Below are 13,748 nucleotides of genomic sequence, written 5' to 3'. Positions count from 1 at the left end.
GTATTCCTCCTGCTATGATGGGCCCCTGGGCATCATGAACTTAATTATTCCTCACTGGCTGGAATTCAAACTGCCCATCCGTGGTGGTCCTGTGCGTTGACCATGCACCTGAGAATCCACGCGAGACGGAGCCCTCCTCGCCGGCCGGCCTGGACGCTTGGGATCTGGTCCCTTTTCTGGGGATGTATCGTCAGCTCTGTGTGGAGTTCCTCTAATGTAGCCTCCTCCTCCTCCTCGCCGGGGTCTCACTCTCAGCACGAGCACCATTTCCATGGCAGCAAGCATCACTCAGTGCCTATTTCTATCTATCGCTCCCCTGTTTCCCTTCGAGGAGGGCACGGTGGGTCTCTCTGCTCTTTATCCTTTTAATGGGGCATAGCAATTCCGTAACCCACTCGCCTTTCAGGTAATGTTAAGGGTGGGAAAACAATTTGAAAAAAATTGGATTGAAAATCATGAAAAGCATCGCATGTGCATGAGGGAAGAAAATGCCCAATTTCCCCTATAAGCTGGTGTTTTGTGCCCCGTTCCCATTTTCTCTAATGGGTCCTCCCCACCTGGGCTGGCTTGCTTATTCAGGGCTGCACAAGCGCTGGTAATTCTCCTCTTTGGAACCCTCTGCTTCCTTCACCCAACAGATGGCAGGCAACTTATCAGATAAGTCCCCAGTGCTGCACTTTTGAGAATCCATTCATTCACCTTGTTTTTACCCTTCTTCTCTCTGATCTTGTTGGAGAGCTAGTCCTGGGAAAATAGCAGGCAGAAGGAATCCTTATGTCTTCAGCCTGAAGTTGATTGAACTGCTATAAAGTGGTTAAGGTTGGGGAGTGGGGGAAAGTAGCTGAGTGTAGAGAGGCAGAAAATATTTTTTTTTAATAACCAATGGTTATTAAACTGTTCATGTGCACAGCTTTAAGTTTGTCCACATGTCAGATGGAGAGAGCAGCTATGATGAAAATTATACCCCTAATATTGCTAACTACCTGGGAGGAGGCAATGTATAAGATAAGGCAAAGTCCATTTATAATTTACCCAGGTGTAAATTGTTGCCACTTCAATCCCCCTCTGATGGGAATTTGTTTCCACTAAGGGTAGCATGGGTGGGCTTGTTCACACCATGCAAGTGTGATGTATTTTGCTCTAAACGACCCTCCTTGCATAGCGAGTGAAAGGAGATCTCTGGCTCTTAAAATGACAACTCAGCTTTGAGCAGGCTACCTCTGAAGAGAGAGGGTGATGTCTGCCGCGGAGGTTGGCGCTTGCTGTAGTAAACTGTTCTGAAGACGGGAGCTTCGTTATTTGTTTACTATGCAATCCACTCTGACGGCGAGGAGACCAGGGATCACAGAGCCCTCCTGCAGGAGCAGCCCTTTGGGGAGCAGCGAGAGCAAACCGTCCTGGAGGTCCTCTGCCCTAGCGTGTATTTTGAAGACCTGTCACATCCAGACCCCACTGGGAACGTCCGTTCTTCCCACCGCCTCCAGGCCCTGGGTTCCTGCTCTGTGCAGTGCTGTCTGTAGTGTTAAGTGGAAGCACATGGAGAAAATGCCAGCACGTCCTCTCGCTTGATTCTTTCTTTACATTTTATTTGATGGAGTCGTCAAGCGGCTCAGAGCTTGTCCTGGTTGGTGGAGAGGAGGTGGTGGGGAGGAGGGAATGCTTGATCTTGATCTGGTTGCTGTTTTCTTTGTAATTACTGCTGGGTTTTGGTGTAGGCTTTCAGAAAAGAAAAAAAAAAAAAAAAAAACCATAGGAGAGGAAAGAGTCACAACCACCAAAAAGGCAAAAGCAATTTCATGGAAATAAAAACTGTCAGTTTCTAAGGAGGAGAGGGACTGGCAGTGGGGGGTGGGATTGTAAAGGGTGAGAAAGGAAAAGAGAGGGGTGGGAGATGGAGGAAGCCAGACAATTACTAATAGCCATAATTAAACACGGAAACGCTCAGCGATAATTAGCTAAATTTTGCTAATTAGTGTAAATGATCAGCAGGGAGATGAAGATATGCATTTGTTAGAGGTTATGTAGGCTGGCAGGGTCTCTATGCTTTCTGTTCGGGATATAAACAGTTAAAAGCAGCAAGTAGTTAAGTGAGGGAATGTGCAGTACTTCCCTGGGATTCTTAAATCTGTCAATCTCTTCCTGTCCCCTTGGCTCTGTCCCCCTCCCTCTCTCAGTCAGCTGAGGGGCCTAGAGGAGTTGAGCCCAGCACAGGTTAAGCACAACTCTTCTCTATTTACTTTATTTCTTCCCTGATTGGTTGCTCAGGACCCTGTAAATCTTCTTAACTGGTTCCCAGTCTACTTTCTCATTAACCTACATCTGATAAGATTCGGCGCCACAGAAAAAGGAGAACCAAGTAAGTAAATGATTAGAGATCCTAGAAAAGGTCCTCAGTTCCCATCAGAGCTATAGAATGCAGTGAACTTAAGAATCTAGCATGACTGAAGACAAGAAAGCTCACAAAATTAACTCTTTTATATATCTCCTTTCAATCCTGAAGTCCCATCCCATTGATCTGGGCTTGGAGACTGGATGCATCTATATTAGGCAGGCTCCTTGCATGTTTAATTCATATTTTGGGGCTTGAAATGAGGAGAAGCAGCAAGCAACAAGACACCCCAAACTCCAGCTTCAATCCCATGTCTAAACTGTGCCCTCTTCTGCCTGAAAGGACCAGAAGACCCCTCAGTGCTTCCTTAATGTCCCTCATTCTTACTTGGAGTACCCTTGCTTTCCCCTCGTCCAAGACAAAGCCTTAGCTATCAGCAGTTGTTTTCAAAAATGTTTTGGATGGAGGTGGTAGGAGGCTAATGGTTGTTACTCACAGTTTCCTCCAACCTGATTCCAGAGTTAAAAGCAGCCGTTTCTACTGTCTGTGAGGAAGTAAATGTCCTTCATTCTGATATAAATGAATACTAGGACCTTGAGTCCAATAATGGTCTCTGGACTCAAGGAGATGTTTTGTTGTTTGTTTTTGTTTTTCTACCCTTGTTCCCTTTGTCCATTTCCTGAGAAGCTGGAGGTCCTCAGATCTGCCCTGTTAATGAGCACCCCCTTTGTCTAAAACCTCCTATCCTATAGTGAAACTCACACAAAAACAGATGGAAGAAAGAGAAATCCTCCAAACAGCTGATCGTCTACCCAGGCTTGATTCTGTTCTTTAAAAAATTTACTATGTATAGATTTTGCCTAAAATCTTGATTCCAGGGCAGCCTAGAGCGGGCTGAGCTCCTTTATAAGCTGGGGAGACTAAGCACACCCCTGCTGGAGTATGCAAACTAGTTTTAGGTGAAAATTGTGTCTCTGAATAAAATGAACTCTCTTCTCACTTGGAGTTTAGTAAGCTTTCACCCATTACTCAGTCCCTTCTCTGAGGCTTGTTGCTTCCTTGCATGCTGTCTTCTACTGAACTAACATTTATTGGGTATTTACTATGTGCTAGGCTGTGTGTAACCTGCTAAGGATAGAAAACTAAATACGACATTGTATTGTTCAGCATGGAATAATTTCAGAAGTATTTGGATCATCTGTGAAAGAGAAATGCTTGTATAAATTTTAAAAATAGGAGGGATGAGACAAGGATCCAGATACCCAACCAAATTAACTAGTATGAAATCTACACATCCCTTGTGAAATGCAGATTTACAGTATTCTGTTATTCAAAATATCCCTTCAGGTATTTTTCTTTCTCATCTTTATTTTCACACTTCTATGTCATGCTTGTTGAAGCTCCTAGGTAATTTAGTGCTATGGGACATATAACTGGAGAAGGAAATGGCCATTCACTTCGGTATTCTTGCCTGGAAAATCCCATGGACAGAGGACCCAGGCAGGCTGGATTCCATGAGGCTGCAAAGAGTCAGATACGACTTAGCGACTGAGCATGCATGGGACGTATAGTTTTATGTGTCTTTTCCCTCTCTCCCACCTTTAAGAAGTCCAATGCGCCTCCACTTAAAAGTGTCTCAGTACTTACAGTTTAAAAAAAGTGTGCTCTCAGGAGCCTAGGTTTACTTAATATGTGACTTCTACTTTGTTTTCCACAAAACAGCAGAACTTTCTGGCTCTTTAGGCATTTGGGGGCATAAAACTCAGTTTTTTTGTAAAAGAAAAAAATATACCACAAGGTATTAGAAGAAAGCCTCTTGACCAGAAACATCTGTGTGTGTGTGTTTCTGTGTGTGTGTGTGTTTCTGTGTCTGTCTGTCTGTGTGTGTGTGTTTCTGTGTGTGTGTCTCTGTGTCTGTGTGTGTCTGTCTGTGTGTGTGTCTCTGTGTGTGTGTGTGTCTGTGTGTGTAGGTAAGTCCTCTTTGAATCATCTTAGCAAAGGTGGTGGTAGTAGTCTCCCTTGTGATCCATTAGCCAGGAGTCTTTCTTGTAGGAAATGATGCTTCTCATTCATTGCCACACAGTTCCATCTCTGAAGTTTTTCCAGACTTGTGGCTTGTTTTGCTCTGATCTGTTTAGCACTTTCTATTGCTCAGCCAGCTGCTTTCTAACCATTTTCTTTCTCCCTCCCTTCTTGGGATTCAGATTGCTGAATAATTCAGAGTGTTGGTTGACAGATAAAATGGTAAGATTTATATGTCTTTGGCCTTAGTGATGAATTAATTAAATTGGCTTCTCTTTCTCTCTCTTCTCTAGATGCTTTGTTTGGTGTCTCTAAAGTTTGCTGGCAAGTGGTTGCCCTGGAGATTAAATTGTTCTTGAAAGGCCAGTGTAGGAGGATTATACTATCCTAGTGTATATTTCTTTAGGACTTGTAATATAAATCTTTGTCGGAGTGGGCGATGGAGGTGAGGGCTGCCATATCCTAAGGAAAAGAGAAGAGGAAATTGGAACAGTTCCTTTTCAGGAAAAATAAACCCTTTACCGAACTGGCTGATGGCTGAAATTCAGTAGTAATATCTTTATTGTTTTGTTGTCTGGAAGACATAACATATTCTGCTTTACATTTTAATGAGTGAATTGATCAGACCTCAGAAAGCTTTTTTCACTAGAAGTCTGTGTAATCAGGGAGAGAGGCAAATTTCTTAAGATAAAACTTGAACTTAACCATACTTCCCTTCTTATATTATTTTGTTAGAGCCGCCATAAAAAAAAAAAAATCATAGACTGGGTAGCTTAAACAACAGAAATTTATTTTCTCACAGATCTGGAGGCTGGAAGTCCAACCTTTTGGTTTTGGCAGATTTGATTTCTTCTGAGGCCTCTGTCCTTGGCTTGCGGATGGCTGCCTTCTTGCTGTATCCCCTCCGGGGTCTGTCCTCCATGTTCACTCATCTCTGATGTTTCCTTGTGTGTCCGAATTTCCTCTGCTGATAAGGATACTGGTCAGAGTGGATTAAGTTTCACTCAGAGCCCCATTTTAAGTTAATCACCCCTTTAAATAAGCTTCCCAGGTGGTTCAGCAGTAAAGAATTCTCCTGCCATTGCAGGAGACTCAAGAGACAAAGGTTCAATCCCTGGGTGGGAAAGATCCCCTGGAGAAGAAAGTGGAAACCCAGTCCAGTATTCTTGCCTGCAGAATCCCATGGACAGAGGATCCGGGTGGGCTACAGTCCATGGGGTCGTGAAGAGTCGGACATGAGACATATGTACCCCTTTAAAGGCCCTTCCTCCAAATATAGTCATGATCTGAAGTCCTGGAGGTCTAGGCTTCAACATATGAATGTTGTCAGGGATACAGGTCAGCTCATAGAACTCCTCCTCCCCCACCCCCAGGACCCAGTCATTGTGAAGTAAACGTGTACTGTGCAGAGCATCTCCGGGGAAGTCAGACTTTTACAATGGGAAAATCAAACCTTCAGTGACAATGGTAGTGATTTACAAAACTGATAAGATGGAACCTCCTTGGGAAGAATCCCACTTGCATATATGGAGACAGCAACACCAGTGACTTTAGTGAAACCTGTGTTTGCTTTTCTCTTTGTTTCGTGTGACCGAGCCTCCACCTTGATTCCGCACACTGGCTGATCCTGCCTGACTCCAGCCACATGCTCTGTAGACAGACTTCAGTGCCCACCCTCCAGGGCTCTCTGTTGAGGCCAGCTGCCATCCAGGCCTGACACCCCTTCTCTTCCAGGGACTCCCTTTAATCAGCTACGGTGACTCACTCTTTTCCTCTCTCAAGACACATATTGCCAACTGTTTGCACACCTCACCCTTCAGTGAAGAAGAAACGAATTTAATAAGTATGAATACTTTTATCAATATTTGGAAAAAAGTATGTCCATTTAAAACTATGTCAATTTTGGTGTTTTTCCATTGAATTTCTTTCATGAAACTGTATTTTAAACTCACACGAAGGAAACTGTATATTTCATGGGAGACAACTGAGAAAATATGTTGCAGTTATTATGCCCTTGCTGATATAAATCCCAAGCAACATATTCACCTCTTTGGGGAAAGGGAATTAATTTTCTTTTTGTATTCACGTATTTCTGAAAAATGATTTTGAGAACGTGTGCTAATAAGGTTGACAGGTAGATGACGATGCACTTCTGAGGTGCAGGGTACTGTTAGGTGGGTTTGGGAACAGTCACTACAAGATTAGAGTTGGAGGAAATAGGTCTCAGTCTTTGCCTGTTGCTTGGGAGCCTTCGATAAGTCAGTTGACTTGATTAAGACTCAGTATTTTCATCTTTTAACTGGGAATAGCATTAATAATAACTTACCATACATGTATCACAGAATCGTATGAAAAATTAAACAAGTTGTGCTTTCCTTAATTTCTGTGTACAGATGAAACATGTTATGGGAATAGATGAATGATAATACTCTTTCAGTTCTTTGCATAAAATCCAGCTTCAGTGTTGACTATTTGCAGGTTGGTAGACTGAAGTTAACAACATGTAAGTACTGACTTTCTTCATTTCTTATCTGTAGCAACACTTTCTGCCTCCAAGGCAAGGAAAGGGAAATAGGAGAAAAATCTTACCATGTACTTCCTTGTTTATGGCACTAAAAGAAGATAGCATGTGGAGTCATCTTGCTTCTCTTGGTAACTGTCTTCTTAGGTAGAAATCTATGCTGGCGAATTTTAGCCTAGAATAACAAATTATAGCAAATGGTTTAGAAGCTCAGTGAAGCACAAGGGGAGAGGCCTCCAGGAAATATTCTGAGACCATTTTGGAAATTTAGAACTGGACCTCTTCTCTAGCAAACTTGTGCAGAATTTAAATACCACTATATACTGCTCCATATCCATCAAAAACTAGAATGTTTAATCTAGCTTATATAAGGGGAAAAAACAGGTCTTTTTAAACAACTATTTTCAGATCTGGAAGTGGAAAACTTCTAATGTCATTTCTGATACATTTCCTTACCAGGACTCAAAGGTCATAGAGAAGTTGAGAGTGTATTTTTATGGTGGAGTCCTTAGAGTGGACTATAGATCCCAAATTTGGAACCAGAATTCTTATGGAAGGGATATTGTGCTGATCATAGATTTTACTCCTTGCTTTCTCCCTGACTCTGTGACTCTGGATATGGCATTTTTAAAAAAAAATGTATTAATCTGTTATCACTTAGACATTTAGACATGTTGATTTTCTAAGCTGTATTCTCCTTTCTCTTACCCGTAGTTTTCTGTGTTGCATGTAGTGTGTTTGAGTGTTAATACTGAAGCTGAGGAAAATTGTCCTTTTCATTTTTCCATCATTTGTGCGATTCTAGGGTTGAGTGAAATGATCTCCCCAAATGGTTCTCAGCACCAGGATGGCATGATTCTCCAATCTGTACATCTTTAAAGACCCCACTGTGTATCTTCAACCTGTCTAAGTTCCGTAGGTCTGCCAGTATTTTATAGCTCTGTTTTCTTGACTCTGATACTATCTTTTGCCAAAGCTGCAGCCGGGTTTTCTCTTTTCCCCTCTGATAGAAGCAGCATAATGTACAAGGGGGGCTCGCTGTGATGTTATAAAGCCCGTGATCCAACTTCAGTAAAGAGTCATGCTGAGACAGAAAGAATGCCACTTTCATTTAAACATACCTTTTCAGTACTAGAAAGGAGCTCTGCGTTGTGTTTAAAATGCTCTGCTGTGTTTAACCGTTATCAGGGCAGGGGGCAGAATGACAACTGAGTTTATAAAGAACAGGTAGTTTATTTCTACTTAGAGTTTTGAGAAAGAGTTGCTCGGATCATACGCCAGCATCTAATGCACACCTCTTGTGTGCCAGGCTCTCTTCCAATGCCTTATATATATGGTTTCATTTAATCCTCACAATCCTTGACCCTAATAAGGTTACTACCATTTCATAAATAAAAACGGTGAGACTTAGAGAGCTTAAGTAGGACCAAAGTAGGCTGGGATAGATCCAGGCTTCAGAGCTGGTTCTGACTACAGAGCTCTTGACCTTTTTGCTCTCCCAGGAAGCCCATCATCTCAAGAAGCAGACAACAAGCACAGTGAGCTTAGGGATTATCTGATCACCTGATGTCCCAAATGGCCAAAGTGGGGTCTTAGCCAAGGGCCTCAGTCAGTATCAGAATCATGTGGGAACCTGGGAAATATGATGTGACATCCATCACCTGTCTTTTACTCTACAACATAGAGGCTGACTTCTCATCTCCCCAAGATGCTTTGCTTCAGATTGATCTCCATTGTTGTTCAGTCACCAACTCATGTCCAACTCTTTGTGACCCCATGGGCTGCAGCATGCCAGGCTTCCCTCTCCTCCACTGTCTCCCAGAGTTTGCTCAAATGTATGTCCATCCAATCATCTTATCTTCTGCTGACCTCTTCTCCTTAACCAGATGAAGTCCTGTAGGAATGGATTCTGACAGCATTGGATTTTTCTGGCCTTTGTAAAAATTAATGTTTCCTATATATTCTTTTAATAGGTGTCTGGCTTTGTGCTAAGAGGTGTGATTCTTGGGTATGTTGACTTAAAAAAATGTGTACCATGTGAGAGTTGTGAGTTAAGTTTTATTTGGGGTCAAAACGAGGAGTATGTGTGCTAAGTCACTTTAGTTGTGTCTGACTCTTTGTGATCCCATGGACCATAGCCTGCCAGGCTCCTCTGTCCATGGGATTATCCAAGCAAGAATACTGGAGTGGGTTGCCATTCCCCTCTCTAGGGTATCTTTCCATCCCAGGGATCAAATCCAAGTCTCTGACATCTCCTGCATTGGCAGGCAGGAGCCCTGGGTCAGGAGGATCCCCTGGAGGAAGGCATAGCAACTCACCCCAGTTTTCTTGCCTGGAGAATCCCATGGACAGAGGAATCTGGTGGGCTAAAGTCATAGGGTTGCAGAGAGTCAGACAGGACTGAAGCGACTTGGTATGGCATGCAAAATGAGGAGTACAGCCTTGGAATCAGCATCTCAGATATTTCTGAGAAACTCTAGGGGAATGATCAGTATGTATGTGATTTTGGTAAAGGGAGAATACAGGCGATCAAGCACATATTTTTCCAGAAAGTTTCTGCCAGTCTCGTGAAAATAACTGCTAGTCACGAGGAGCACGTTTCACCGTGCTTTTCTAGATGGGAGGAGATAGAAGCATTGGACTCGTAACACCGGCTCCTGAGAATGTCAGATTATCTGAAGACCTGTTCCACCAGGCTCCTCTGAGGACAGAGTGCCTCATTGCTGCTCCCCACCCTGAAATCCTTTCAGAGAATGTTGAAATCAGCAGCTGTAGCAGCTCATGATTTAATCTTTATGGAAGTAGATGGCAAGTCTCAATGGCAAGTGTCAATTTGTAGCTGACAGGTATTCTGTATGGGAGACCTTAGTGTGAGAAAGGGCTCAGATTCAGGCTGGTTCCCATGCCAGGAGACATGTCCTCTCCTGGTTGGGTCTCATGTCCTGAAAGCATGTGGGAAATGTCCTGTGTACTCACCTGTCCCTGTTTCCCATCTGAAGCCACAACTCAGGTATTGCTCAGGGACACCTTCTTTGTCCTGGTCCCCTCCCCTTGGTCACTCACGGTTGAGTAGCTCTGAACATAAAACCTCCAGAATCCTGAAAGCCACCTTTTCTCAGATACTGTCTTCACCCCCCCTTTTTTTTTTAAAATTCTTTTTACTGTTTTGAAATATTCCTGTCACTCCCCCTTCCCACATTAAACCATAATGGTATCTACTCCTGAGTGTCTTTCCCCCAAACTATGAATTTCAACTGTTTCCGAGGCAGTCTTTCAGAATTTGAATATAATTACACACTTTGGGTGCAAATTGTGGTTTTCGCTACAGAAGAAACTAATGGAAATGATCCGCCCGTTCCTGTAGTTTACAGATTATATGCTTCAGAACTGGGGGTATCTATTTAGGTGGCTTTTCTGTGTGGAGCACATTAAAATGAAAATGAACTTGGGGTGAGCCACCACGGTTGCTAGGCAGTGGAGCGAGTTGACAGAGCACAGCATTAAACTGAACCAGTGTCGGTGTTTTACTTAACATTTATTTGCTTTGCACCTTTGGCATTTGATGTTGTCAAAGAAGGGAAGGAGGAGGAGCTAGGCAGGATCTGGCTGTCTGCAGAGCTCAAACAAGGAGGAAGGAATAATCAGCCCATGACACCCAGGTGAAATGAGCCCTTTTTAAAATTTGAAGTTGCCATACAAAGAACTCCTTTTATGAGGAGCACAGAAGACTTGTCAAAGTGCACTGGTGTGTCTGTCAGCTTCGGGAATGTGGACGTGGGGAGATACTTGTCTTTGCAGTAGGGGCAATGACTAGCAAGGAGGAACTAGTCTTCCCCAGGCTTGGCCTTGCTTCAGTGGCTGTAGACAAAAGGTCAGCAATTTTCAGTGTGCTTCCATTATCCACTTAATTCCAGGTCTCAAGTCCTAGACTTATCATGAGCAAGTAGGGATAGGTGACATCGTCTTTGGGGCTTCTTTATAAGTGATAACTAATAGAATAAAGCCCATTGCTTTGAAGCCCTGGTTTTAATAAAGGCTGAAAGGCCCTTGTGAACAACTCAGCTCAGTTCAGTTCAGTCGCTCAGTCGTGCCTGACTCTTTGCAACCCCATGGAATGCAGTACGCCAGGCCTCCCTGTCCATCACCAACTCCCAGAGTTTACTCAAACTCATGTCCATTGAGTCGGTGATGCCATCCAACCATCTCATCCTCTGTCGTCCCCTTCTCCTCCCGCCGTCAATCTTTCCCAGCATCAGGGTCTTTTCAAATGAGTCAGTTCTTCGCATCAGGTGGCCAAAGTTTTGGAGTTTCAGCTTCAGCATCAGTCCTTCCAATGAATATTCGGGACTGATTTCCTTTAGGATGGACTGGCTGGATCTCCTTGCAGTCCAAGGGAGTGAACAACTAGCTCATAGATAAAGCAGGACTCTCCTGGATTCTTCGGGTCAATTTTAGCAGCATTCTGATTTTTTTAAAGTTGGAAAAGATGATTTAAGGGTTAAATCTCAGCTCTTGGGAAAATTTGGCCTTCTGAATAGTTTAGGTGGGAGGAGGGTCCTGTGAGTGACTTAGATAGTCAAGGTTTTATTTATCTTTTCCTTGAACCAATTATTGTGTATCTCTTGACATGAACTCCGATGGACATCTTTGGGTGTTCACTTCTGTCAATTCAATCTTAGAAAAAATAAACCCAAGAAAGGAGATATCTTTGTGCTTTTAGAAAAATGGCAATTGTATTTTCTTTATTCTTAATAATAATTATTATTCACTTTTTTCCCCAAATCCTTGAATGTACCTGACCCTCTCCTGAAGGTCTTAGAACATCTAATTCTCTGCAAGGTACGCCCTTTCCAGGTGAGCCCCTCTCCCCAAATCTCCATGTATTCCCCATCTGAACCCTGTCCTTTAGCGGTCTTTTGGAGACTTCATTACATTAGCATAATTGACTAAAACATTGGCCATTTGTGATTGATTCAACCTCTAGCCCCTCTAGGAGGTTGGGGGTGGGACTGAAAGTTTCAACCCTCTAATTACCAGGTTGGCCCTACTCACTTTCCCCTAACCCCAGCTCCTAAGGTGCTTACCAAAAATTCCGGGGGTTTTGAAAGCTGTGATCCCTTCAGAAGTGTGGATGAAGAATGAATACATATGAGAAGTGTATTTTGGTCATCTGAATGACCAAATATGGGCTTCTTGTAAATTACAGTCAGGTACTAAACTAAATGCTTTAGCTTTATTCATTTAATCTTTACCAACATCCTTCATGGTAGGTACCATTATTAAAATTACACACACAAAATACTCAGTCACGTCTGACTCTTTGTGACCCCATGGACTGTAGCCCACCAGATTCCTCTGTCCATGGGATTCTCCAGGCTAGAATACTAGAGTGGGTTGCTATTTCCTTCTCCAGGGGATCTTCCTGACCCAAGAATTGAACCTGTGTTCCCTGGTGGCTCAGAGGTTAAAGCGTCTGCCTGGAATGCGGGAGACCCGGGTTCGATCCCTGGCTCGGGAAGATCCCCTGGAGAAGGAAATGGCAACCCACTCCAGTACTCTTGCCTGGAGAATCCCTTGGAGGGAGGAGCTTGGTAGGCTACAGTCCATGAGGTCGCAAAGAGTCGGACAAGACTGAGCGACTTTCACTTTCACTCCTGCATTGCAGGTGGATTCCTTATTGTCTGAGCTACCAGGGACGTCCATTACTACTATGAATTTATAGGAAAAGAAATTGAGTCTCAGAGAATTAAGCAATTTACCTCAAGTTTTTCCACTCACTTAGCAGTTAACCCCTTTAATCTACAGTTCCTCTCAATATCCATGGGGATTGGTTCCAAGACACCCATGAGGTATGAATGAATGGAGATACTCAAGTCCTTTCAATAAAACAGTGCAGTATTTGCATATTACCTTAACCCATACACATTCTCCTGTATCATTTCAATCATCCCCAAGGTTACTCATAACACCGAATACAATGTGTTGTTTTTGTTGTTGTTTGGTCGCTAAGTCAGATCCAACTGTTTGCAACCCTGTGGACTGTAGCCTACCAGACTCCTCTGTCCATGGGATTTCTCAGGCAAGAATACTGGAGTGAGTTGCCACTTCCCTCTCCAGGGATATAATGCAATGTAAATGCTATACCAATAGTTGTATATACAATGTAAATACTATTCAAATTTTGCCTTTGCACAGAAAATTCAAGTTTGGCTTTTTTGAATTTTCTGGAACTTTTTTCCCAAATATTTTCAATCCAATGTTCTTTGAATATGTGGATAAGAGACCCACAGACAAGGAGGAGAGGACTAACTATGTGGAACTTTTAGGTCAAGTAATCTTCGCAAACATACAACCTGTTCCCTGGTATTGAGAACACCAGATCAGAACACATCCCTGTATTCACAAGTCCTATTGTATTATAGAAAATTATGTGTGCTTTCTGAAGCAGCCTTTGGAAATTCAGATAAGTTCCACAGTCAGCTAGCAGGGAATGGTTACATATTCAATTAAGGGCCTGAGAGTGAAGGACACTTCTATTGATAACAGAGCCATTTGTGATTCACCCACCTCATTTTTTATTCACTGTAAGAAAGTCATTTATCAGGAAGTTTAGTTTCCATCACAAAGGTTTTTCCTCAAGTTATAATTTTAAGCAGACCACCAACCTTCCTGGTTTTAGTTCTTGCCTGCAAAAGGGGAGAATTGTGATTAATGATCTTGAAGTAACCTGCCATCTTTATCTTGACAAGTTTGGTATTCATCTTTCTGTCAGGATTAACAGGCACAATCTTGATGATTTCTAAGATACCTCTTTAGTCTTATTAGATCACCTTTGAATCTACTTTTATTCCTGGACCTACATACATATGGCAGAAG

At 42.9% G+C, this 13,748-nt stretch overlaps 1 protein-coding gene and 1 non-coding gene across 10 annotated transcripts in view; both read left to right on the top strand.

Annotated features, from left to right (window-relative positions):
- The window catches only part of NRXN3 (neurexin 3), a 1,822,863-nt gene that overhangs the window by 1,216,071 nt on the left and 593,044 nt on the right, over positions 1-13,748 (top strand). For 4 of the 9 annotated variants that reach the window (XM_044924690.2, XM_044924688.2, XM_044924689.2 and 1 more), the window contains exon 1: positions 95-340. The exons of the other annotated variants lie outside the window; for them this stretch is intronic. In XM_044924690.2, coding sequence (XP_044780625.1) covers positions 103-340 — 238 coding nt within the window. In that variant the 5' untranslated portion in view covers positions 95-102. Of the gene's footprint in view, positions 1-94; positions 341-13,748 lie in introns of those variants that run through there. 9 annotated transcript variants of the gene reach the window in all.
- TRNAS-GGA lies at positions 12,319-12,390 on the top strand. Its single transcript has one exon. It is a non-coding gene; the product is annotated as a tRNA-Ser (tRNA).

Source organism: Bubalus bubalis, chromosome 11 (genome assembly GCF_019923935.1).
Source record: "Bubalus bubalis isolate 160015118507 breed Murrah chromosome 11, NDDB_SH_1, whole genome shotgun sequence".
NCBI classification, from domain to species: domain Eukaryota; kingdom Metazoa; phylum Chordata; class Mammalia; order Artiodactyla; family Bovidae; genus Bubalus; species Bubalus bubalis.
The sequence above is the reverse complement of the archived record's forward strand: the minus strand, read 5'-3'. Positions and strand labels throughout refer to the sequence as shown.